This window comes from Lissotriton vulgaris, chromosome 12 (assembly GCF_964263255.1).
Source record: "Lissotriton vulgaris chromosome 12, aLisVul1.2, whole genome shotgun sequence".
Lineage (NCBI taxonomy): Eukaryota > Metazoa > Chordata > Amphibia > Caudata > Salamandridae > Lissotriton > Lissotriton vulgaris.
This window is the reverse complement of record NC_141700.1, coordinates 12,190,481-12,213,784: the sequence shown is the minus strand read 5'-3', so window position 1 is coordinate 12,213,784 and position 23,304 is coordinate 12,190,481. Positions and strand designations below refer to the sequence as shown.

The 23,304-nt window shown below is 50.7% G+C and overlaps 1 protein-coding gene across 1 annotated transcript; it reads left to right on the top strand.

The window, feature by feature from the left end:
* Window positions 1-1,237: 1,237 nt before the first annotated feature.
* LOC147673046 (myeloblastin-like) lies at window positions 1,238-20,170 on the top strand. Its single transcript, XM_086946725.1, has 5 exons — window positions 1,238-1,353; window positions 2,361-2,514; window positions 8,790-8,931; window positions 16,914-17,147; window positions 18,884-20,170. The coding sequence occupies exons 1-5, from the start codon at window positions 1,266-1,268 to the stop codon at window positions 19,031-19,033; spliced, it is 768 nt and encodes a 255-aa protein (XP_086802851.1). The 5' UTR covers window positions 1,238-1,265; the 3' UTR covers window positions 19,034-20,170.
* Window positions 20,171-23,304: the final 3,134 nt, after the last annotated feature.

The window sequence follows — 23,304 nt, the reverse complement described above, 5'->3', positions numbered from 1 at the left end:
AGGTGGCCTCAGGTGGTCACCTCTCAGGCGGTGGGTGTCTGCGCTGAAGGCTCCTGGGTGTTGAGGTGGCCTCAGATGGTCCCATATCAGGCGCTGTGTGTCTCAGAGCTGAAGGCTCCTGGGTGTTGAGGTGGTCTCATGTGGTCACCTCTCAGGCCCTTGGTGTCTCAGAGCTGAAGGCTCCGGGTGTTGAGGTGGTCTCCTCTTAGGCGGTGGGTGTCTCTGAAGGCTCCTGGGTGTTGAGGTGGCCTCAGGTGGTCTCCTCTCAGGCGGTGGGTGTCTCTGAAGGCTCCTGGGTGTTGAGGTGGCCTCAGGTGGTCACCTCTCGGGCCCTGGGTTTCTCGGAGCTGAAGCTTCTGGTTGTTGAGGTGGCTTCAGATGGTCCCCTCTCAGACCCTGGGTGTCTCAGAGCTGAAGGCTCCTGGGTGTTGAGGTGGCCTCAGGTGGTCACCTCTCAGGCGGTGGGTGTCTCAGACCTGAAGTCTCCTGGGTGTTGAGGTCGCCTCAGGTGGTCACCTCTCAGGCGCTGGGTTTCTCAGACCTGAAGCTCTTGTGTGTTGAGGTGGCCTCAGGTGGTCACCTCTCAGGCGGTGGGTGTCTCAGACCTGAAGCTCCTGGGTGCTGAGGTGGCCTCAGGTGGTCCCCTCTAAGGCGGTGGGTGTCTCTGAAGCTCCTGGGTGTTGAGGCGGCCTCAGGTGGTCTCCTCTCAGGTACTGTCTGTCTTAGAGTTGAAGGCTCCCAGGTGCTGTAGTGGACTCACCACAGGGATTCTCATGGGTGTGGGCAGTGTCGTACCTGCGCTGTTGTGGACTGAGGGTGCTGTGGCAGTCTCAAACAACAGAACAGTCAGAGCCGACTTTGGATCAGGGGAACCAGGTTCGAGTCTCGGCGTCGGCTCAACATCCTGTGATTCTGGGCAAATCACTTAATCTCCCCCTGCCTACCAAAACTTTTTTTTTATTAATGTATCTTCGTAAGGTAACTGGTGCTCATGTAAAGCGCTGCAATACCTTCGGGTCGAGTTTGCGCTATATAAAACTGCAAAGAAATGAATGTAAAAAGGGTTATGAGGTGGGGTGGTTTTTGGGTGGCGAGCTCTGTTCTTCGTCAGGCTTTCTGTGAGAATAACTGAGGAAGTGCACATTACGCAGTCCCCGTGTGTGGCTTGTGGTGCAACAATAGCGACAAGTTGTGGGCTATATATGGACTGGCGGGCGCCCAAACCTTATCTCCTGACTGGCAGCTGCTCCAGAGGTGGCATCACCATGAACATCCTGCTGCTAACACTGGGCGCCCTGAGTGCAGTCCCCTGCGCTGTGGCGGCCCGGCACCCCCCGTCTGGAAGGAACGGAGGTAGGTACTAGACCGCACCCCTGACAGTGCCCTGGGGCTCTGTCTTTCTCTAGAGGACAACTGATTGAGGGCCATATTATCAAGAACGGCGCAAACATTATCGCCGCTTTAGTGGCGGGAAACTGCTGCTAAAGTGGCGATAAAGGGCTTGATAAGATGCCCTAGAGAGCCCCAATAGAAGCCCAGGTTCTGGATTACAAACTCAAGAAGTATCTTATTCCACGAGTTACACTTGTTGTTTGCTCTCATGAACTACAAACTCAGAGTTCCCTACTCGCTGAGTCGGCTTGATCGACTGTCTTTCAATAGAGTGACGCCCCCTGCGCCCCTTGCTTCCCAAGTCTCACTGGTTCTGGCGTATGTAGCTTCATTCATGGACCTTACGCCACCTCCATCCACTGAAACCATAATGGATGAGCGCTGAATGGACACACTTCTTTGCCAGGTTCACATGGGCTGGTGGGTTTCGGTGCTCGGCACCGGCACTTAATTGTCAACACCGACACTTAAGACAGTCTGCCACATGGTGGCGCTGTCTGCCTACTTTAGAGCTGAGCACAAAAACACCTGTTTATTAGTTCAATATGCATTAAAAATAACTAATACCTGCCGGCGAAGCCATTCTTGCAGCTTTGGGCCCGGAATAGTCTGAAGTGAGACCCTTGTAGGGTGCGATGGTCAGTGGTTGCGTTGGTAGCGTCACTGGCAGCGCTGCCCGGGGTAAGGGGTGGGTCAAGCTGCAGCGGCCTCCTGGCGAGGCCCTGGCACTTAATATTTGACAAATTAAGCATTAATTAAAAGCAAAAGTTAATGATGTCGGGAAACCTGTTTAGAAGAAGTTGTTAGTAAGGGGGCGTGAAAGTTTTCTGAGTAAACCCCCAAAGTGCGCGCCCCGGTGAACAGGTGCCACGGTCTGACCCCCGTCTTCCTCCTGGTGTGAGATGCTCAGCTGGTGCCCGGGGCCCCCGGGGACCCCCACTAACCTTCCTGTTTTCCTCCCTCCACAGAGGTGCCCCGGGCTTGGATCGTGGGGGGCCAGGAGGCGGCCCCCGGCTCGCACCCCTACATCGCCTCGCTCCAGTTCCGGCGGCAGCACTTCTGCGGGGGGGCCCTGGTCGCCCCCCAGTTCCTGCTGACGGCGGCGCACTGCCTGGACGGGATGTGAGTAGAGAGGGAGGGAGAGCGGCTGAGGGCCCGAGGGATAGAGTGAGTGTGAGGGGTCTAAGGCTTGGGGGGGTGGAGGGGGGGGGGGGGCAGTCAGTGCCTGAGCTCTGTGCCATCTCGCTGCATCTTGAGACCTGTTTGTGTTATAACGGCATCACACCGCTTCACACACCCGACCAGACACCCCCGGGGTAGAATATTTATTTACAGGAAGTGGTCATCAGAGTGCAGTGACGGGTCATACACTCAAGGGGGCGCCACGTCACCATTACATTATAGAGAGGGCACATACGTGCCATTGTGCGTCCTGCCAAAGGGCCTTTCTGGGGCAGATTCACATCAAAGGTGTCAATTCGTGGCGCTGATATCTCTGTGCAGAGTGCTGGAAGGCCCACTCAGCCATTCATCCTTAGGTGGCTGATAACATCAGGATCTCTGAATTGGAGAGCAGAAACAACTGTTATCCATGAGACTTTTGAATTCAAAGTGGCTGCAAGAGCAAAGATGGCAGAAAACAAAAGGTTAACAACGAACTTGAGACCAGAAAATAGATAAAGCGAAAAATAAACACCTAGGGCCTTATTTATGAAGGCCTTGCGCCACCGCTGCGTCACTTTTTCCCATTTTAAAAATGACGCACCGGCGGCGCAAGGTCTTCATAAATAAGGCCCCTAATATTTCAACATCCCATTCACTTTTCATAATATGTTCTTTTGCTTATAATGCATGTTTCGGCCCATCTCTAGGTAAAGGCCGTGAGGGTGGTGATGTACCCTCAGAGACAGACTCGTGTACCCCGTGAGGGTGGCGTTGTACCCTTAGAGACAGACTCGTGCACCCCTTGAGGGCGGTGTTGTCCTCTCAGACACAGACTCGTGTACCCCTTGAGGGCGGTGTTGTCCTCTCAGACACAGACTCGTGTACCCCTTGAGGGTGGCGTTGTACCCTCAGACACAGACTCGTGTACCCCTTGAGGGTGGCGTTGTACCCTCAGACACAGACTCGTGTACCCCTTGAGGACGGTGTTGTACCCTCAGACACAGACTCGTGTACCCCTTGAGGGTGGCGTTGTCCTCTCAGACACAGACTCGTGTACCCCTTGAGGGTGGCGTTGTCCTCTCAGACACAGACTCGTGTACCCCTTGAGGGTGGCGTTGTACCCTCAGACACAGACTCGTGTACCCCTTGAGGGCGGTGTTGTACCCTCAGACACAGACTCGTGTACCCCTTGAGGGCGGTGTGGTACCCTCAGACACAGACTTGTGTACCCCTTGAGGGCGGTGTTGTCCTCTCAGACACAGACTTGTGTACCCCTTGAGGGTGGCGTTGTACCCTCAGACACAGACTCGTGTACCCCTTGAGGGTGGCGTTGTACCCTCAGACACAGACTTGTGTACCCCTTGAGGGCGGTGTTGTACCCTCAGACACAGACTCGTGTACCCCTTGAGGGCGGTGTGGTACCCTCAGACACAGACTTGTGTACCCCTTGAGGGCGGTGTTGTCCTCTCAGACACAGACTCGTGTACCCCTTGAGGGTGGCGTTGTACCCTCAGACACAGACTCGTGCACACCGTGAGGGTGTTGGTTGTCCTCTCAGACACAGACTCGTGCACCCCTTGAGGGCGGTGTTGTACCCTCAGACACAGACTCGTGTACCCCTTGAGGGCGGTGTTGTCCTCTCAGACACAGACTCGTGTACCCCTTGAGGGTGGCGTTGTACCCACAGACTCGTGCACACGGTGAGGGTGGCGTTGTACCCTCAGACACAGACTCGTGCACCCCTTGAGGGTGGCGTTGTCCTCTCAGACACAAACTCGTGTACCCCTTGAGGGTGGCGTTGTCCTCTCAGACACAGACTCGTGTACCCCTTGAGGGTGGCGTTGTCCTCTCAGACACAGACTCGTGCACACCGTGAGGGTGGTGTTGTACCCTCAGAGACAGACTCGTGTACCCCTTGAGGGTGGCGTTGTCCTCTCAGACACAGACTTGTGTACCCCTTGAGGGTGGTGCTGTACCCTCAGAGACAGACTCGTGTACCCCTTGAGGGTGGCGTTGTACCCTCAGACACAGACTCGCGTACCCCTTGAGGGTGGCGTTGTCCCCTCAGACACAGACTGGTGCACACGGTGAGGGTGGCGTTGTCCTCTCAGACACAGACTCGTGCACACCGTGAGGGTGGCGTTGTCCCCTCAGACACAGACTGGTGCACACGGTGAGGGTGGCGTTGTCCTCTCAGACACAGACTCGTGCACACCGTGAGGGTGGCGTTGTCCCCTCAGACACAGACTGGTGCACACGGTGAGGGTGGCGTTGTCCTCTCAGACACAGACTCGTGCACACCGTGAGGGTGGCGTTGTCCCCTCAGACACAGACTCGTGCACACGGTGAGGGGTGTGTTGTACTCTCAGACACAGACTGGTGCCTACGGTGAGGGCTCGGTGCATGCTGTGTGTGCTTGTGTTCAGTCAGACCCTGTGCTCGGTTGCTCGTCCGTACACAGTACATGCAGCTCTCGGTGGGGTCTGGAGTCAGACATGGTTAGACCCCCCAAAACATACAGCTGGAGTCAGACCCTCTCTCCCTCCGCCGGAAGCTGTCTCCTTGTCACGGAGTCTCTTCCTGTCCCTGACATGTCTCTCCACCCAGGGTCGGATTGGAATCACAATTCGGCCCGGGCATTCCCAAAAAAGTGGCCCACATTCCCGTAACGTGCCTTTTCATTAAACACCAATTGATCAGTCTCATTGGGCACATGTTTATAGAACTGTTTGGTAATTTTAACATTGTATAGCTTAAAGAACCAGTAGAAAGTGTAAAAACTAGGAGTTCGTAGTTTTGGCCAGTTGGGCAAGGTGAAATATAATGGTCCAAGTCCACAACACATGCTCTGAATTGAGTTTTAAAATCCTGGCCTGAACGAAAATGACAAAAGTCACCAAAATCCGGTGTTTTTCACCCTAATCAGTATGTATTTTAAGCATGTAACGTAAGGCAAATGCACTTTATACTGATTTCTAAGAATGCTGCCAGAATGATCTGTGACGATCGTCAAATTAACAAAAGCAGTAAAGCCTTTTTAAAAAAAATATGGTTTTTATTCTACATAAAGATTTGTCTTTGATTATCATGCAAACACCCCCTCAGACCCCCCCCCCCCCCCCCCCTCCCCACACACACACACCTTGCACTCAACACAGAATGACACTGGGGCTGAGAAGACAACACCTGGCCCACAGCAAAGCCCCTGAATACTCTCTCCCTCCCCATCCACCACGCCTCGATGCTATGTGATGGCCTGGTGGGGAAGGGGGCAGGGGAAAGACAGTGATTTGGGGCTGGGTGGAACCTAAGGGGAAGTTGAAAAACCAGCCAGAAGAACAACTGGCCGCTTCACACTCTCATCCTTCCCAGCCCACTATAGCCTCAGGGCGATGGCCTGGCAGAGGTGGAAAGAAGCAAAGAACAAAGCTTCTGGGCCAGGCCTGGAGTTGGGGGGTGAGGGGGGGTGGCAATGGGGGCTGAAGTGAAGATGGCCATCGGCCGTTATCACCTGACAATGAACCCCCTGCAAGGCTGTTATACTCTTCCTTCCCGGCCTCTGTTTGTTTTGTGATTCTGATACAATGGCGCCACCGTGCGTTGACACGGTGTAAGTGAACACGATCAGTGTGCGCCGTGCCAGTGAGAGGCTCCACTTTACACTCTGCAAGGCCCGTCTCAGGGGCACCAAGAGACGCCCTCCCCAGGGAGCGAACGGTGCCCAGAGAATACGGGCCGTCTTCACCGGTGCAGGGGCCCCGAGCCCAGTATGTGTGCCTCAATGCATGTATGTATATTTGCATGGGTGTATGTATTTATTTGTATTTTTATTTAATGCATTTTTATATAGCGCGGACTTAACGCGAAGGTGTCAGAGCGCTGTACAATAGAACCAGTTACGTTACATGAGAGAAATGGTACAGAATAGAACGTTACAAAAATCACAGGAGCGGTAGAGTAAAACCATAGAGGCAATTAAAAAATATCAGACACAGCCATCACGGGTGGGGAATGAATAAGATGATGTTACAAATTTACAATGATGAACTGACTTCCTGGCGGGGTCTGAGAATGAGGGAATTAGTTCTGAAAGTGTCTTTGGAAGAGAAGAGATTTGAGGTCCACTTTGAAGATCTGGATGGGGGTGGTGGCACGGAGCAATGGCGGAGGCGAGTTCCACATTCTCACCTGAACGATTGCGCCAGCAATATTTCCTTTTTGAAAGGGGGGGCTCAAGCAGAAACTTTTCCGCATTCCGAGAAGAACTCGAACCTCTTGACATTTTCAGTTTATTCTCCAGGTATCGAGGTGAGGAAGTGCGTAAGGCTTTGTGGGTGATGCAGGCAGTTTTGTAAATAGATCTTGCCTCGATCGGAAGCCATCGAAGAGAAGACAGGATAGGAGTGATGTGGTCACTTCGTTTGAATCCTGAAATGAAGGGAGCTGCTGAATGGAGGACGGATTTGAGGGGGGGGGAGGTGGGATTTGAGTAAGCCAGTCCGAAGAGAATTACAGTAATCCAGGCTAGAGAGAACCAGCGACTGGACCAAGGTTTTTAGGTCTTTCTCCAGGAAGAACTGACGGATCCCCCACAGAAGGCGCAGCTGGTAGCATACGTTCTTATCAATGGAGTCGATGTGTGAGATTAGGTTGAGTCTTTTGTCAAGTATGACACCTAGGGATTTAGCGCTGTCGACATTGATGGGTTTATGGTTGATTACGTTCAGCTGATCCATCCAGGGTTGAACCAGAGGCGGGGAGAGAGAGGTAGAGAGGAGGAGGAATTCAGTTTTGGAAGGATTAAGAATAAGTTGTTGAACTAACATCCAGTTGTGAATAGCGTTGAGAGTAGAGTTGAGTAGTGAGAGATCGTGTGCGGAAGACACCTTGAGGTAGGTTTGGGTGTCATCCGCATAGAGATGGGAGTGGATCCCAGCTTTGCTTAGGAGGTTCCCTAATGGTTCCAGATAAAGATTAAACAAAGTGGGTGCAAGGATAGAACCTTGAGGGACTCCTTGACCCACCGCCAATGGAGACGAAAGACTGTTCGCTATCTTGATCATTTGGGATGTTGCCGCGAGGAATGAGGCAAACCATTTAAGCAATGTGCCTTCCACGCCCATTCTCTGCTGAAGAGTGCTAAGAAGGGCGATGTGATTAGCATTGTCAAAGGCTGCATAGAGGTCAAGAAGAATCAGAAGGCACAATTCCCCAGAGTCGAGTAAATGCAGCGCATCATCGATCGCTCGCAGCAGGGCTGTTTCAGTGCTGCAATCTTGGATGAAACTAGACTGGAACACGTCGAGGGGATTACTGTCCATAACATGTAGGGAAAGTTGTTTCGCAACACATTTTTCTGTGATTTTAGAAATAAAAGGGAGGTTGGTGATGGGGCTGAAGTTGTTGAGGTTGTTCGCATCGGTGGAGGTTTTTTTAGAAGAGGGGTAACCTGTCCAGATTTGAGGGCAACAGGGCCGGCGCTAGGCATGGGCAGCAGCCCAGGGCATTGCACTCAGCCCAACAGCATGGGCTCCACACCAGTTTAACACACCTCAAGCCCCCTTGTACTCCTGCCGATTCAAGGGAAAGAAAGGCGTCTCTTTGCAGCTGGGCCCATGAGAGGGAGGGGAGGTGGCTCTCCCTGCTCCTCTTAGGGATGCAGTCCGAGTGGCAGGAAGATGCATTTTGCAGGTTTGCCATTCAGAGACAGCAGGAGACCCACTGTCAGCACTTTAGAACCCAACCAATCAATCAGGGGTTTGTAAAGCAAGCTACTCACCCATGAGGGCCTGAAGGTGCTGGGGGGCAGCTCTGGTTTAGCCGAAAAGCCCACAGATTTAAGTCTCAGCCCCCAAGCACTTCTCACACCTTCAGCCCAAAATTGGTTGTAAAAGAGGTGCTTGTAGGTGGCAGAGAAGGGAGCTGCGGCCCAGGAGGTGTCTGCACAAAGCAGCTTCCGGAGCCCGGAAGGTGTCACTTATGTAAATTAGAGGGGCTTTGCACATTCCCTTTTGGCCCAGGGCCCCAAAAATCCTCTGATGTATATATGTGTCATTTGCATAGGGTGAACCTAGCCAAAAGCTGTGAGTGATGGGAGCGGCGCCGGGCTCAGTGTGTTCACGCCCTGTGCCGTGGTTTCCTTTGAAGAGGTCTGCGGCTCTCCTCTTCTCAGTGGTTTGCTGGTTGTGCACTCACACCTCTTGCTTGTTCTCTGTCCTTGCCCCTGTCCTCAGGAGCCCCACGCGGGTGACGGTCGTGCTGGGAGCCCACTCCCTGTCAGCCAACGAGGCCACGAAGCAGACCTTCCGCATCGCCCGCGTCTTCGAGAACGGCTTCGACCCCCAGAGTCTGCAGAATGACATCCTGGTGCTGCGGGTAAGTGTGGCGTGTGAGGTGTGGGGTGGGAGTTGTGGGGCATGGAGTGGGAGGTGTTGGATGTGTGAGGTGTGGGGTGGGAGGCATGGGTGTGAAGTGTGGGTGGGAGGTGTGGGGTGGAAGGTGTGGGTGGGAGGTGTGAGTTGTGAGGTGGGAGGTGAGGGGTGGGAGGTGGTACATATGGGATGGGATGTGTGGGGAGTGCGGTGTGAGGTGTCGGGAGGTGGGAGTTGAGGTGTGTGAGTGGTTGAGAAGTGGGGTGTGAGGTGTTGAGTGTGTTTGGTGTGGGGTGTGAGGGGTTGAGGTATGAGGTGTGGGGAGTGCAGTGTGGGGTGTGAGGGGTGGAGGTGTGGGGTGTTAGGGGTTTACGTGTGGAGTGTGAGGTGTGGGGTGTGAGGTGTGGAGTGTGAGGGGCTGAGGTGATGGGGTCTGAGGTGTGTGGTGTAAGGGATTGATGTATGCAGTGTGAGATGTGGAGTGTGGAGGGTTGAGGTGTGAGGTGTAGTGTGTGAGCGCTGCTGATGCCCGTCCACACATCTGAGCATGGCACCTCCTGAACAAGACCCCTCACCCTCACTGGACCCGAGTATCCAAGAGCTACTCGCTCCATCCAGGATAGCACGGCTTCCTGTTTGATTCTTCGCCTGACTTCCTTTGTTTCTACATCATTCACCATGTGGTCCCTTTAGGTCACACCTGGCGGTACTGCTTCCTGTTTGATTCTTTGCCTGACTTCCTTTGTTTCTACATCATTCACCATGTGGTCCCTTTAGGTCACTCCTGACGGTACTGCTTCCTGTTTGATTCTTCGCCTGACTTCCTTTGTTTCTACATCATTCACCATGTGGTCCCTTTAGGTCACACCTGACGGTACTGCTTCCTGTTTGATTCTTCGCCTGACTTCCTTTGTTTCTACATCATTCACCATGTGGTCCCTTTAGGTCACTCCTGACGGTGCTGCTTCCTGTTTGATTCTTTGCCTGACTTCCTTTGTTTCTACATCATTCACCATGTGGTCCGTTTAGGTCACACCTGGCGGTACTGCTTCCTGTTTGATTCTTTGCCTGACTTCCTTTGTTTCTACATCATTCACCATGTGGTCCCTTTAGGTCACACCTGACGGTACTGCTTCCTGTTTGATTCTTTTCCTGACTTCCTTTGTTTCTACATCATTCACCATGTGGTCCCTTTAGGTCACACCTGACGGTACTGCTTCCTGTTCGATTCTTCGCTTGACTTCCTTTGTTTCTACATCATTCACCATGTGGTCCCTTTAGGTCACACCTGACGGTGCTGCTTCCTGTTTGATTCTTCGCTTGACTTCCTTTGTTTCTACATCATTCACCATGTGGTCCCTTTAGGTCACACCTGGCGGTACTGCTTCCTGTTTGATTCTTTGCCTGACTTCCTTTGTTTCTACATCATTCACCATGTGGTCCCTTTAGGTCACTCCTGACGGTACTGCTTCCTGTTCGATTCTTCGCCTGACTTCCTTTGTTTCTACATCATTCACCATGTGGTCCCTTTAGGTCACACCTGGCGGTACTGCTTCCTGTTTGATTCTTTGCCTGACTTCCTTTGTTTCTACATCATTCACCATGTGGTCCCTTTAGGTCACTCCTGACGGTACTGCTTCCTGTTTGATTCTTCGCTTGACTTCCTTTGTTTCTACATCATTCACCATGTGGTCCCTTTAGGTCACACCTGGCGGTACTGCTTCCTGTTTGATTCTTTGCCTGACTTCCTTTGTTTCTACATCATTCACCATGTGGTCCCTTTAGGTCACTCCTGACGGTGCTGCTTCCTGTTTGATTCTTCGCTTGACTTCCTTTGTTTCTACATCATTCACCATGTGGTCCCTTTAGGTCACACCTGGCGGTACTGCTTCCTGTTTGATTCTTCGCTTGACTTCCTTTGTTTCTACATCATTCACCATGTGGTCCCTTTAGGTCACACCTGGCGGTACTGCTTCCTGTTTGATTCTTTGCCTGACTTCCTTTGTTTCTACATCATTCACCATGTGGTCCCTTTAGGTCACTCCTGACGGTACTGCTTCCTGTTTGATTCTTTGCCTGACTTCCTTTGTTTCTACATCATTCACCATGTGGTCCCTTTAGGTCACACCTGACGGTACTGCTTCCTGTTTGTTTCTTTGCCTGACTTCCTTTGTTTCTACATCATTCACCATGTGGTCCCTTTAGGTCACTCCTGACGGTGCTGCTTCCTGTTTGATTCTTCGCTTGACTTCCTTTGTTTCTACATCATTCACCATGTGGTCCCTTTAGGTCACACCTGGCGGTACTGCTTCCTGTTTGATTCTTTGCCTGACTTCCTTTGTTTCTACATCATTCACCATGTGGTCCCTTTAGGTCACTCCTGACGGTACTGCTTCCTGTTTGATTCTTCGCTTGACTTCCTTTGTTTCTACATCATTCACCATGTGGTCCCTTTAGGTCACACCTGGCGGTACTGCTTCCTGTTTGATTCTTTTCCTGACTTCCTTTGTTTCTACATCATTCACCATGTGGTCCCTTTAGGTCACACCTGACGGTACTGCTTCCTGTTCGATTCTTTGCCTGACTTCCTTTGTTTCTACATCATTCACCATGTGGTCCCTTTAGGTCACACCTGGCGGTACTGCTTCCTGTTTGATTCTTTTCCTGACTTCCTTTGTTTCTACATCATTCACCATGTGGTCCCTTTAGGTCACACCTGGCGGTACTGCTTCCTGTTTGATTCTTTGCCTGACTTCCTTTGTTTCTACATCATTCACCATGTGGTCCCTTTAGGTCACACCTGACGGTACTGCTTCCTGTTTGATTCTTTGCCTGACTTCCTTTGTTTCTACATCATTCACCATGTGGTCCCTTTAGGTCACACCTGACGGTACTGCTTCCTGTTTGATTCTTTGCCTGACTTCCTTTGTTTCTACATCATTCACCATGTGGTCCCTTTAGGTCACACCTGGCGGTACTGCTTCCTGTTTGATTCTTTGCCTGACTTCCTTTGTTTCTACATCATTCACCATGTGGTCCCTTTAGGTCACTCCTGACGGTACTGCTTCCTGTTTGATTCTTCGCTTGACTTCCTTTGTTTCTACATCATTCACCATGTGGTCCCTTTAGGTCACACCTGGCGGTACTGCTTCCTGTTTGATTCTTTGCCTGACTTCCTTTGTTTCTACATCATTCACCATGTGGTCCCTTTAGGTCACTCCTGACGGTACTGCTTCCTGTTTGATTCTTTGCCTGACTTCCTTTGTTTCTACATCATTCACCATGTGGTCCCTTTAGGTCACACCTGACGGTACTGCTTCCTGTTTGATTCTTTGCCTGACTTCCTTTGTTTCTACATCATTCACCATGTGGTCCCTTTAGGTCACACCTGACGGTACTGCTTCCTGTTTGATTCTTTGCCTGACTTCCTTTGTTTCTACATCATTCACCATGTGGTCCCTTTAGGTCACTCCTGACGGTACTGCTTCCTGTTTGATTCTTTGCCTGACTTCCTTTGTTTCTACATCATTCACCATGTGGTCCCTTTAGGTCACACCTGACGGTACTGCTTCCTGTTTGTTTCTTTGCCTGACTTCCTTTGTTTCTACATCATTCACCATGTGGTCCCTTTAGGTCACTCCTGACGGTGCTGCTTCCTGTTTGATTCTTCGCTTGACTTCCTTTGTTTCTACATCATTCACCATGTGGTCCCTTTAGGTCACACCTGGCGGTACTGCTTCCTGTTTGATTCTTTGCCTGACTTCCTTTGTTTCTACATCATTCACCATGTGGTCCCTTTAGGTCACTCCTGACGGTACTGCTTCCTGTTTGATTCTTCGCTTGACTTCCTTTGTTTCTACATCATTCACCATGTGGTCCCTTTAGGTCACACCTGGCGGTACTGCTTCCTGTTTGATTCTTTGCCTGACTTCCTTTGTTTCTACATCATTCACCATGTGGTCCCTTTAGGTCACTCCTGACGGTACTGCTTCCTGTTTGATTCTTTGCCTGACTTCCTTTGTTTCTACATCATTCACCATGTGGTCCCTTTAGGTCACACCTGACGGTGCTGCTTCCTGTTTGTTTCTTTGCCTGACTTCCTTTGTTTCTACATCATTCACCATGTGGTCCCTTTAGGTCACTCCTGACGGTGCTGCTTCCTGTTTGATTCTTCGCTTGACTTCCTTTGTTTCTACATCATTCACCATGTGGTCCCTTTAGGTCACACCTGACGGTACTGCTTCCTGTTTGATTCTTCGCCTGACTTCCTTTGTTTCTACATCATTCACCATGTGGTCCCTTTAGGTCACACCTGACGGTACTGCTTCCTGTTTGATTCTTCGCCTGACTTCCTTTGTTTCTACATCATTCACCATGTGGTCCCTTTAGGTCACACCTGACGGTACTGCTTCCTGTTTGATTCTTTGCCTGACTTCCTTTGTTTCTACATCATTCACCATGTGGTCCCTTTAGGTCACTCCTGACGGTACTGCTTCCTGTTTGATTCTTCGCTTGACTTCCTTTGTTTCTACATCATTCACCATGTGGTCCCTTTAGGTCACACCTGGCGGTACTGCTTCCTGTTTGATTCTTTTCCTGACTTCCTTTGTTTCTACATCATTCACCATGTGGTCCCTTTAGGTCACTCCTGACGGTACTGCTTCCTGTTTGATTCTTCGTTGACTTCCTTTGTTTCTACATCATTCACCATGTGGTCCCTTTAGGTCACACCTGGCGGTACTGCTTCCTGTTTGATTCTTTTCCTGACTTCCTTTGTTTCTACATCATTCACCATGTGGTCCCTTTAGGTCACACCTGACGGTACTGCTTCCTGTTCGATTCTTTGCCTGACTTCCTTTGTTTCTACATCATTCACCATGTGGTCCCTTTAGGTCACACCTGGCGGTACTGCTTCCTGTTTGATTCTTTTCCTGACTTCCTTTGTTTCTACATCATTCACCATGTGGTCCCTTTAGGTCACACCTGGCGGTACTGCTTCCTGTTTGATTCTTTGCCTGACTTCCTTTGTTTCTACATCATTCACCATGTGGTCCCTTTAGGTCACACCTGACGGTACTGCTTCCTGTTTGATTCTTCGCCTGACTTCCTTTGTTTCTACATCATTCACCATGTGGTCCCTTTAGGTCACACCTGGCGGTACTGCTTCCTGTTTGATTCTTTGCCTGACTTCCTTTGTTTCTACATCATTCACCATGTGGTCCCTTTAGGTCACTCCTGACGGTACTGCTTCCTGTTTGATTCTTCGCTTGACTTCCTTTGTTTCTACATCATTCACCATGTGGTCCCTTTAGGTCACACCTGGCGGTACTGCTTCCTGTTTGATTCTTTGCCTGACTTCCTTTGTTTCTACATCATTCACCATGTGGTCCCTTTAGGTCACTCCTGACGGTACTGCTTCCTGTTTGATTCTTTGCCTGACTTCCTTTGTTTCTACATCATTCACCATGTGGTCCCTTTAGGTCACACCTGACGGTACTGCTTCCTGTTTGATTCTTTGCCTGACTTCCTTTGTTTCTACATCATTCACCATGTGGTCCCTTTAGGTCACACCTGACGGTACTGCTTCCTGTTTGATTCTTTGCCTGACTTCCTTTGTTTCTACATCATTCACCATGTGGTCCCTTTAGGTCACTCCTGACGGTACTGCTTCCTGTTTGATTCTTTGCCTGACTTCCTTTGTTTCTACATCATTCACCATGTGGTCCCTTTAGGTCACACCTGACGGTACTGCTTCCTGTTTGTTTCTTTGCCTGACTTCCTTTGTTTCTACATCATTCACCATGTGGTCCCTTTAGGTCACTCCTGACGGTGCTGCTTCCTGTTTGATTCTTCGCTTGACTTCCTTTGTTTCTACATCATTCACCATGTGGTCCCTTTAGGTCACACCTGGCGGTACTGCTTCCTGTTTGATTCTTTGCCTGACTTCCTTTGTTTCTACATCATTCACCATGTGGTCCCTTTAGGTCACTCCTGACGGTACTGCTTCCTGTTTGATTCTTCGCTTGACTTCCTTTGTTTCTACATCATTCACCATGTGGTCCCTTTAGGTCACACCTGGCGGTACTGCTTCCTGTTTGATTCTTTGCCTGACTTCCTTTGTTTCTACATCATTCACCATGTGGTCCCTTTAGGTCACTCCTGACGGTACTGCTTCCTGTTTGATTCTTTGCCTGACTTCCTTTGTTTCTACATCATTCACCATGTGGTCCCTTTAGGTCACACCTGACGGTGCTGCTTCCTGTTTGTTTCTTTGCCTGACTTCCTTTGTTTCTACATCATTCACCATGTGGTCCCTTTAGGTCACTCCTGACGGTGCTGCTTCCTGTTTGATTCTTCGCTTGACTTCCTTTGTTTCTACATCATTCACCATGTGGTCCCTTTAGGTCACACCTGACGGTACTGCTTCCTGTTTGATTCTTCGCCTGACTTCCTTTGTTTCTACATCATTCACCATGTGGTCCCTTTAGGTCACACCTGACGGTACTGCTTCCTGTTTGATTCTTCGCCTGACTTCCTTTGTTTCTACATCATTCACCATGTGGTCCCTTTAGGTCACACCTGACGGTACTGCTTCCTGTTTGATTCTTCGCCTGACTTCCTTTGTTTCTACATCATTCACCATGTGGTCCCTTTAGGTCACTCCTGACGGTACTGCTTCCTGTTTGATTCTTTGCCTGACTTCCTTTGTTTCTACATCATTCACCATGTGGTCCCTTTAGGTCACTCCTGGCGGTACTGCTTCCTGTTTGATTCTTTGCCTGACTTCCTTTGTTTCTACATCATTCACCATGTGGTCCCTTTAGGTCACTCCTGACGGTGCTGCTTCCTGTTTGATTCTTCGCTTGACTTCCTTTGTTTCTACATCATTCACCATGTGGTCCCTTTAGGTCACACCTGACGGTACTGCTTCCTGTTTGATTCTTTGCCTGACTTCCTTTGTTTCTACATCATTCACCATGTGGTCCCTTTAGGTCACTCCTGACGGTACTGCTTCCTGTTTGATTCTTTGCCTGACTTCCTTTGTTTCTACATCATTCACCATGTGGTCCCTTTAGGTCACTCCTGGCGGTACTGCTTCCTGTTTGATTCTTTGCCTGACTTCCTTTGTTTCTACATCATTCACCATGTGGTCCCTTTAGGTCACTCCTGACGGTGCTGCTTCCTGTTTGATTCTTCGCTTGACTTCCTTTGTTTCTACATCATTCACTATGTGGTCCCTTTAGGTCACACCTGACGGTACTGCTTCCTGTTTGATTCTTCGCCTGACTTCCTTTGTTTCTACATCATTCACCATGTGGTCCCTTTAGGTCACACCTGGCGGTACTGCTTCCTGTTTGATTCTTTTCCTGACTTCCTTTGTTTCTACATCATTCACCATGTGGTCCCTTTAGGTCACTCCTGACGGTACTGCTTCCTGTTTGATTCTTCGCTTGACTTCCTTTGTTTCTACATCATTCACCATGTGGTCCCTTTAGGTCACACCTGGCGGTACTGCTTCCTGTTTGATTCTTTTCCTGACTTCCTTTGTTTCTACATCATTCACCATGTGGTCCCTTTAGGTCACACCTGACGGTACTGCTTCCTGTTCGATTCTTTGCCTGACTTCCTTTGTTTCTACATCATTCACCATGTGGTCCCTTTAGGTCACACCTGGCGGTACTGCTTCCTGTTTGATTCTTTGCCTGACTTCCTTTGTTTCTACATCATTCACCATGTGGTCCCTTTAGGTCACACCTGGCGGTACTGCTTTCTGTTCGATTCTTTGCCTGACTTCCTTTGTTTCTACATCATTCACCATGTGGTCCCTTTAGGTCACACCTGACGGTACTGCTTCCTGTTTGATTCTTCGCCTGACTTCCTTTGTTTCTACACCATTCACCATGTGGTCCCTTTAGGTCACACCTGACGGTACTGCTTCCTGTTTGATTCTTCCCCTGACTTCCTTTGTTTCTTCTCACCCTTCAGCTGGACCGGCCTGTGTCTCTGAACAGGTCTATCCAAGCGGTGCGGCTCCCAAGGCAGGATGAGGTGGTGCCCCCGGGCACCCCGTGTGTAGCGGCTGGATGGGGCAGGCTGAGCACCGAAGGCCGCATCCCCGACCGCCTGCAGGAGCTGAACGTCACTGTGACTGGCAGGAACCTATGCAGGCCCAACAACATCTGCACCGGGGTCTTCATGCGCCAGGCTGGCATCTGCTTTGTGAGTATCTGCCATTGAGTCTCCACCAAAGCGCTACCCAGGGAGGTGGAGGCACTACATCCCAGGTGGGCACAGTAGGTCCAACCTTTGACTCTCATGTCTACAGACCAGGCTTGAGGTCCACAGGTCCGGCTTGAGGTCCGTAGGTCAGGCTTGGGGTCCACAGGTCAGGCTTGAGGTCTGACGGTCAGGCTTTAGGTCCGTAGGTCAGGCTTGGGGTCCACAGGTCAGGCTTGAGGTCTGTAGGTCAGGCTTGAGGTCCGTTGGTCAGGCGTGAGGTCCACAGGTCAGGCTTGAGATCCACAGGTCAGGCTTGAGGTCCGTAGGTCAGGCTTGAATTCCACAGGTCAGGCTTGAGGTCCGTAGGTCAGGCTTGAGGTCCACAGGTCAGGCTTGAGATCCACAGGTCAGGCTTGAGGTCTGTAGCTCAGGCTTGAATTGAAGTCTGTAGCTCAGGCTTGAGGTCCGTAGGTCAGGCTTGAGGTCCACAGGTCAGGCTTGAGGTCCGTAGGTCAGGCTTGGGGTCCACAGGCCAGGCTTTAGGTCTGTAGGCCAGGCTTGAGGTCTGTAGGTCACGCTTAAGATCCACAGGCCAGGCCTGAGGTTCGTACAACAGACCTGAGGTCCACAGGCTTGAGTTCTGTAGCTCAGGCTTAAGGTCCGTAGATCAGGCTTGAGGTCCGTAGGTCAGGCTTGAGGTCCACAGGTCAGGCTTGAGGTCCGTAGGTCAGGCTTGGGGTCCACAGGCCAGGCTTGGGGTCCACAGGTCAGGCTTTAGTTCTGTAGCTCAGGCTTGAGGTCCGTAGATCAGGCTTGAGGTCAGTAGGTCAGGCTTGAGGTCCACAGGTCAGGCTTGAGGTCTGTAGGTCAGGCTTGAGGTCCGTAGGTCAGGCGTGAGGTCCACAGGTCAGGCTTGAGATCCACAGGTCTGGCTTGAGGTCCGTAGGTCAGGCTTGAGATCCACAGGTCAGGCTTGAGGTCCGTAGGTCAGGCTTGAGGTCCACAGGTCAGGCTTGAGATCCACAGGTCAGGCTTGAGGTCTGTAGCTCAAGCTTGAAGTCTGTAGCTCCGGCTTGAGGTCAGTAGGTCAGGCTTGAGGTCCACAGGTCAGGCTTGAGGTCCGTAGGTCAGGCTTGGGGTCCACAGGCCAGGCTTGAGGTCTGTAGGTCAGGCTTGAGGTCTGTAGGTCAAGCTTAAGATCCACAGGCCAGGCCTGAGGTTCGTACAACAGACCTGAGGTCCACAGGCTTGAGTTCTGTAGCTCAGGCTTGAGGTCCGTAGTTCAGGCTTGAGGTCCACAGGTCAGGCTTGGGGTCCACAGGTCAGGCTTGGGGTCCACAGGTCAGGCTTGAGTTCTGTAGCTCAGGCTTGAGGTCCGTAGATCAGGCTTGAGGTTCATAGGTCAGGCTTGAGGTCCACAGGTCAGGCTTGGGGTCCGTAGGACAGGCTTGAGGTCTGTAGGTCAGGCTTGAGGTCTGTAGGTCAGGCTTGAGGTCCAGATGCAAGGCTTGAGATTCACAGTCCGGCTTGAGGTTCAAAGGCAAAGCGTGAGGTCCACAGGTCGGGTTTGACATCCACAGGCCAGGCTTGAGGTCAAAAGGTCAAGCATAAGGTCCATAGGTCAGGCTAGAGGCCATCCAGTGGTTTCACTGGCCTGCGGCTCTAGGTTTGGGGGCTGGCCCACGGTTAACTAAACCCGGGCCCTGTGGTCACTCACCTACTCTCTCCTTCTCCAGGGCGACTCCGGGGGTCCACTGGTCTGCAATGGAGTCATCCAGGGGGTGTCGTCCTTCATCATACGCACCTGCGGCAGTGGTGTGGCGCCGGACTTCTTCGCACGGGTGGCCCTCTTCCGCCGGTTCATCGACTCTGCCCTGTCCAGCTGAGGGGCAGCAGGAGCCCCCAAGCTGCTAGGAGGGAGAGGACACACTGCAACCAGTACCAGATCCAACTGGACCATCTACGCTTCCAGGAGGGGGTGCCACCTTCAAGACCTACAATTGCCTCTTTTAATGTGTATTTCTGCTCTAAGCCTCTTAAAAATCCCTTGGGCGCAGAGGATTTATCTGGAGTTAGGACCTCGCCCAGATTGTGTATTTCACTCCCAGTGTTTGCAGAACTTCACACACAGAGCTTCTGTACAAGGGATGGACCAGGGGACCCCAGGGGCAGGTCCATAACTGAGAGGCAGAGTGAAGGGCAGGTGGGACGCGGGGATTGTGGGTACAGGGAATGTTTAGGACACACCGGCCTTGTAAATAGGAGTGCCCCTGCACGATTATTCAAAGCAGTGACACCCTCTTTCTCCCACCCGCTGTTCTTCCTGCTTTACGACCCAGAGCAGTTTTCCCATCTGAACCACTGCAAAGCGCTTCGACACCCATGATGTCCTGTGTGCCCTTTATAAGGCCTCAGACATACCGTGGCTTCTCTTACCACCTCCGACCTTCTCCTTTATCACCTCCTCTGTCCCCTTCACCGCACTTCTTGGCACTATGAAGGTGCTTGCAAACAGCAGGCGGGTCAAAGAAATCTCCCACAGATATCAACAAAATACATAGGGGCATATTTACAATAGAATGGCGAAACGTGGCGTTAAGTAAACATTGCTACGCAACGTTTTTCCATTCTGAAAATGCAGGGTAGTGCAGAATTCACAAGAATATGGTGCAGCCTTGCTTTTCCCCCTGCGCGGGCGCTACACTTAGCAGTGTAGTGCTAACACAAGCACCCTTGCACCATTGTGCAAGGGTGTCGGCGTTGGGGGGTCCCTTACTGCACATAAACAATCTTTAAATGCTGATTTGTAACTTCTATGTGTGTTTCTCAATGCAGCACACTTGGAAGCTGCAAAACGGTATTTTTTAAATAAATGTTTATGTGCAGGAAGGGTCACCTTCCTGCACACAAACAATTATAATAACAACAACTAGAGAGAGAGGGAAGAGACACTCTCGGTCCCCCAGGTAATATTTTTAAACAACAGAAGAGTGTCCACAAAGGGATAGTTGTGTCCAGCACAGAAAAGAAAAGAAAGTTAGATCAACCTGAGCAGGGATTTCTCAGGGATTTCTTGGAAGCCCTCACTCACCACCCTGGGTGGTGACATGCTTCATCATCGGGCCCACCAGGAGAAGCCGAATGCCTCCCTGGTGTGCTGCAACGCCAGGTTACTGCGGAGCAGGATTTTTTGTGACAGTGGTGTAAAAAAAGTGAGTTTAAAAAATACCAACAGCTTTACCAAACAAAAAACTTTATTCCGTGGTTAGCTGGGTATTGGTTAAAAGGTATGTGCAGGGAAATTTACCAACTAATGTGTTGGGTGTTTTCCCCTTTACAATGGGGTCAACATGTTTCTGCCCTTTAGGTGTATGGATATTACTGGGCATTCTGGTCTTAATTCTGGCGCTGCCCCATATTTCGCTGCCCTTGTAAATAGGGGGCAGGTTCAAAATCAATGGGTGTTGCGGTGGAACGCCCACCGCAACACCCACTGCCCACCCCTTTCATGCTAAATAGAGCGTGAAACGGGGCCTTATTTACTAGGCAGCGTTAAAGCCAGGTTAAGTGGCTTGACGCTGCCTTGTAAATTAGGCGAAGTCCCTATTGCCAGCTGTCAGGTATCTTTAGCATCCCCTTCCGATCTCTGCCTCTAGAGGTGCACGGGTGCTGCCTCAGTGTCCACACCTCTTCCCCTCTGCTGGACAGGGACCCCAGCCCCTTCCAGTCTCTGCTGCAGAGCACACCTGAGAGCCCACCGCTCCTGCGCTCTACAGGGCCTTCAGCACACACAATACTTTGTTTTTGGGGGTATTTTAGTTCTGGTGGTGCCGGAACCCCATCATCTGAGTGGCAAAGGAAACACCTCCGGAGTGTTCGCCTGAGTCGGAGGACAGTCTGCCCCACGCCTGTCGGAAGTGGGGGCCATTATCCCCAGGGCTCCACCCTTCTTCAGGGCACCCCACTGGTTCTCTCATATTTATTTATAGATTTAGGGCAAATCTTCCATATTTATTAATGACAAGGCAGCTAACGTGGCTCCTGCCTCTAGATGGCACCATATGCTGGCTCTGCAAAGACTTCTCTTTCACTTAAGGGCTAATTTTTTATAAGTTTCCACCTCCCAAACAGGTACTGCTTAATTTGAGACGGTGGTTGCAGGCGTGGGCCACCAGCACTCATTTTGGGGACCAGCACTTATTTTTATGCATCAGACATTTAAGAGAGCAAGAGAGGGGAAAGCACACAAAAAAAGTGCAGAGAAGGAGGAAAAGAAAGACGGACAAACCAGTAAAAAAAGTCCCAAAGGGAGGAGGCAGGAATCTGCAGGAGTCAGATATATGGGCACAGAGTGTCTGGAAGTGGATTAACGAGGCGGGGTGAAATCAAGATGATGCAGCCTTGATATTGGGCAAAAGACATATAGTGGGCTTAGCAAGAGCTTACAGTGGGTCTAGTGCCCAGCCACTGCTTACCACTGGTTGAGTTTCTTGTCACTCATGTGCCTCCTTCTTATTCAATAGCTTTCCTTGTCCCAGTTTGTCCATCCTGTGGTTGTCCCGCCCCTGGAGCACAGACCCCATACCATCTCTCCAATGGCTGACTTCCCTCTTTCTATTGTTCACATTTAGGGAGGCACTTGTTTTCTTTTGTAGTCAGCACTACATAAGAGTGGATGAGTTTTCTAGCTTTCTACCTTGGGTGATGCTTCAGACCCACTCGTTGCCCCTCCCCCCCTCACTGTCTTGCTATCCACCCATCGCAGTATTTCCGTATTAGCACAGCAACCATGATAATTTGTTCTGTGATATGACTGAAGGACAGACTTTAAGGGTTGGTTTTGTTTTTTATCTTGTGCATTCAACAGTTTGAATGAAAGCACAATCTTTGGTACACAAAGGGTTTCCTGTGAGTGAGAAGGTGTACTTAGCATGACAGTTCTCCTGGAGGTCCATACATCTTCTCCCTAGGCTTCTACAGAGAAGCAAATGGCTGAATCCTGCAGAAAGTATATAAGGCCTTGGCGGAGTTTCCCTTTACATTCTGACACTTCTTTTTAAATTGTATTCAGAGTGCCACTGTGAAAAATATTTGAAAAATAAATCTTGCCATGTATAAAGATTTAAAACATCGAATTCAATGTACATTTGTGAGATAACATAAGATATGTGTTTACTGTACTTCCAGTATTTAGATTTTATTTTGCTTTTTGTTTTTTCTAACAGTTCTTAACAGACAAACATTGGTTACACATATTGTAAAGGGTAGATGTATTGGTTTTACTACAGCTTGTTAAACTTGTAAACAGGTTCTCGTCCAAGGAAGAGCCCCGCTTTAGTATGTTACACCGGCCCCAGCAGCAACTTCTGGCGTGCCTGACACTACATAACGAGCTTGCCACTCAGGCAAACCTGTAGATACCAGCGATCCACCACGCAAGGCCGGGATGGTGGATTTTGTACCATAAAGGGGGGGCCCAGAAAATGTACCTTTTCTGTACCTGCGTTAGAATGGTCTCTGATGGACCAGCAGTTTTCTGGCGGCGTCTGCCGGATGTATATGGGTTCCCTGCGGAGAACCATCAGGGCGTCCGGTCACCAGCGTGGTTACATGTCTTGCACAGAGCAGTCACAGGTGAACTGGTAGCAGGCCTCTCGCCATAGGTTTGGGGGCTCGCCTGACACCATAACGTTAGCTGTACACCAAGACACACTTTAGGGTTTAGCCAACGTAAAGGTCATTTATGTTTTAGATGCTCTTTGTCATGATAGGACGAAAACCGTCCCCCCAAAGGGTGGCATGCTTCATCCGAGGGCTCCTGCTCACATTGATTAGGTGATGGATCAATGGGGGCACCCACCCTTCTCGAAGGGGAGCCTCTAATGTTCCTGCGTGAGTGCCCTATCGAGGGGCTCTGTGGACGGTGGGGCTCTGCCTTAAATCACCACTAGTAGAACATACGACTGTAGCCCTGTCTCCAGTGATCGGGAGAAGAAAGTGCTTGGAGTGAGGAATGACGAAAGTGCACGGCACTGAGAGCGACGGATTACTCTACAAGACACTACATCTGAGGTCCATCTGCACCCCTTTTTCTGACAACAACTATAGTGGTAAAAATACACTGACGGTAGTCTGTTGCTGTCCAACACGTAACCTG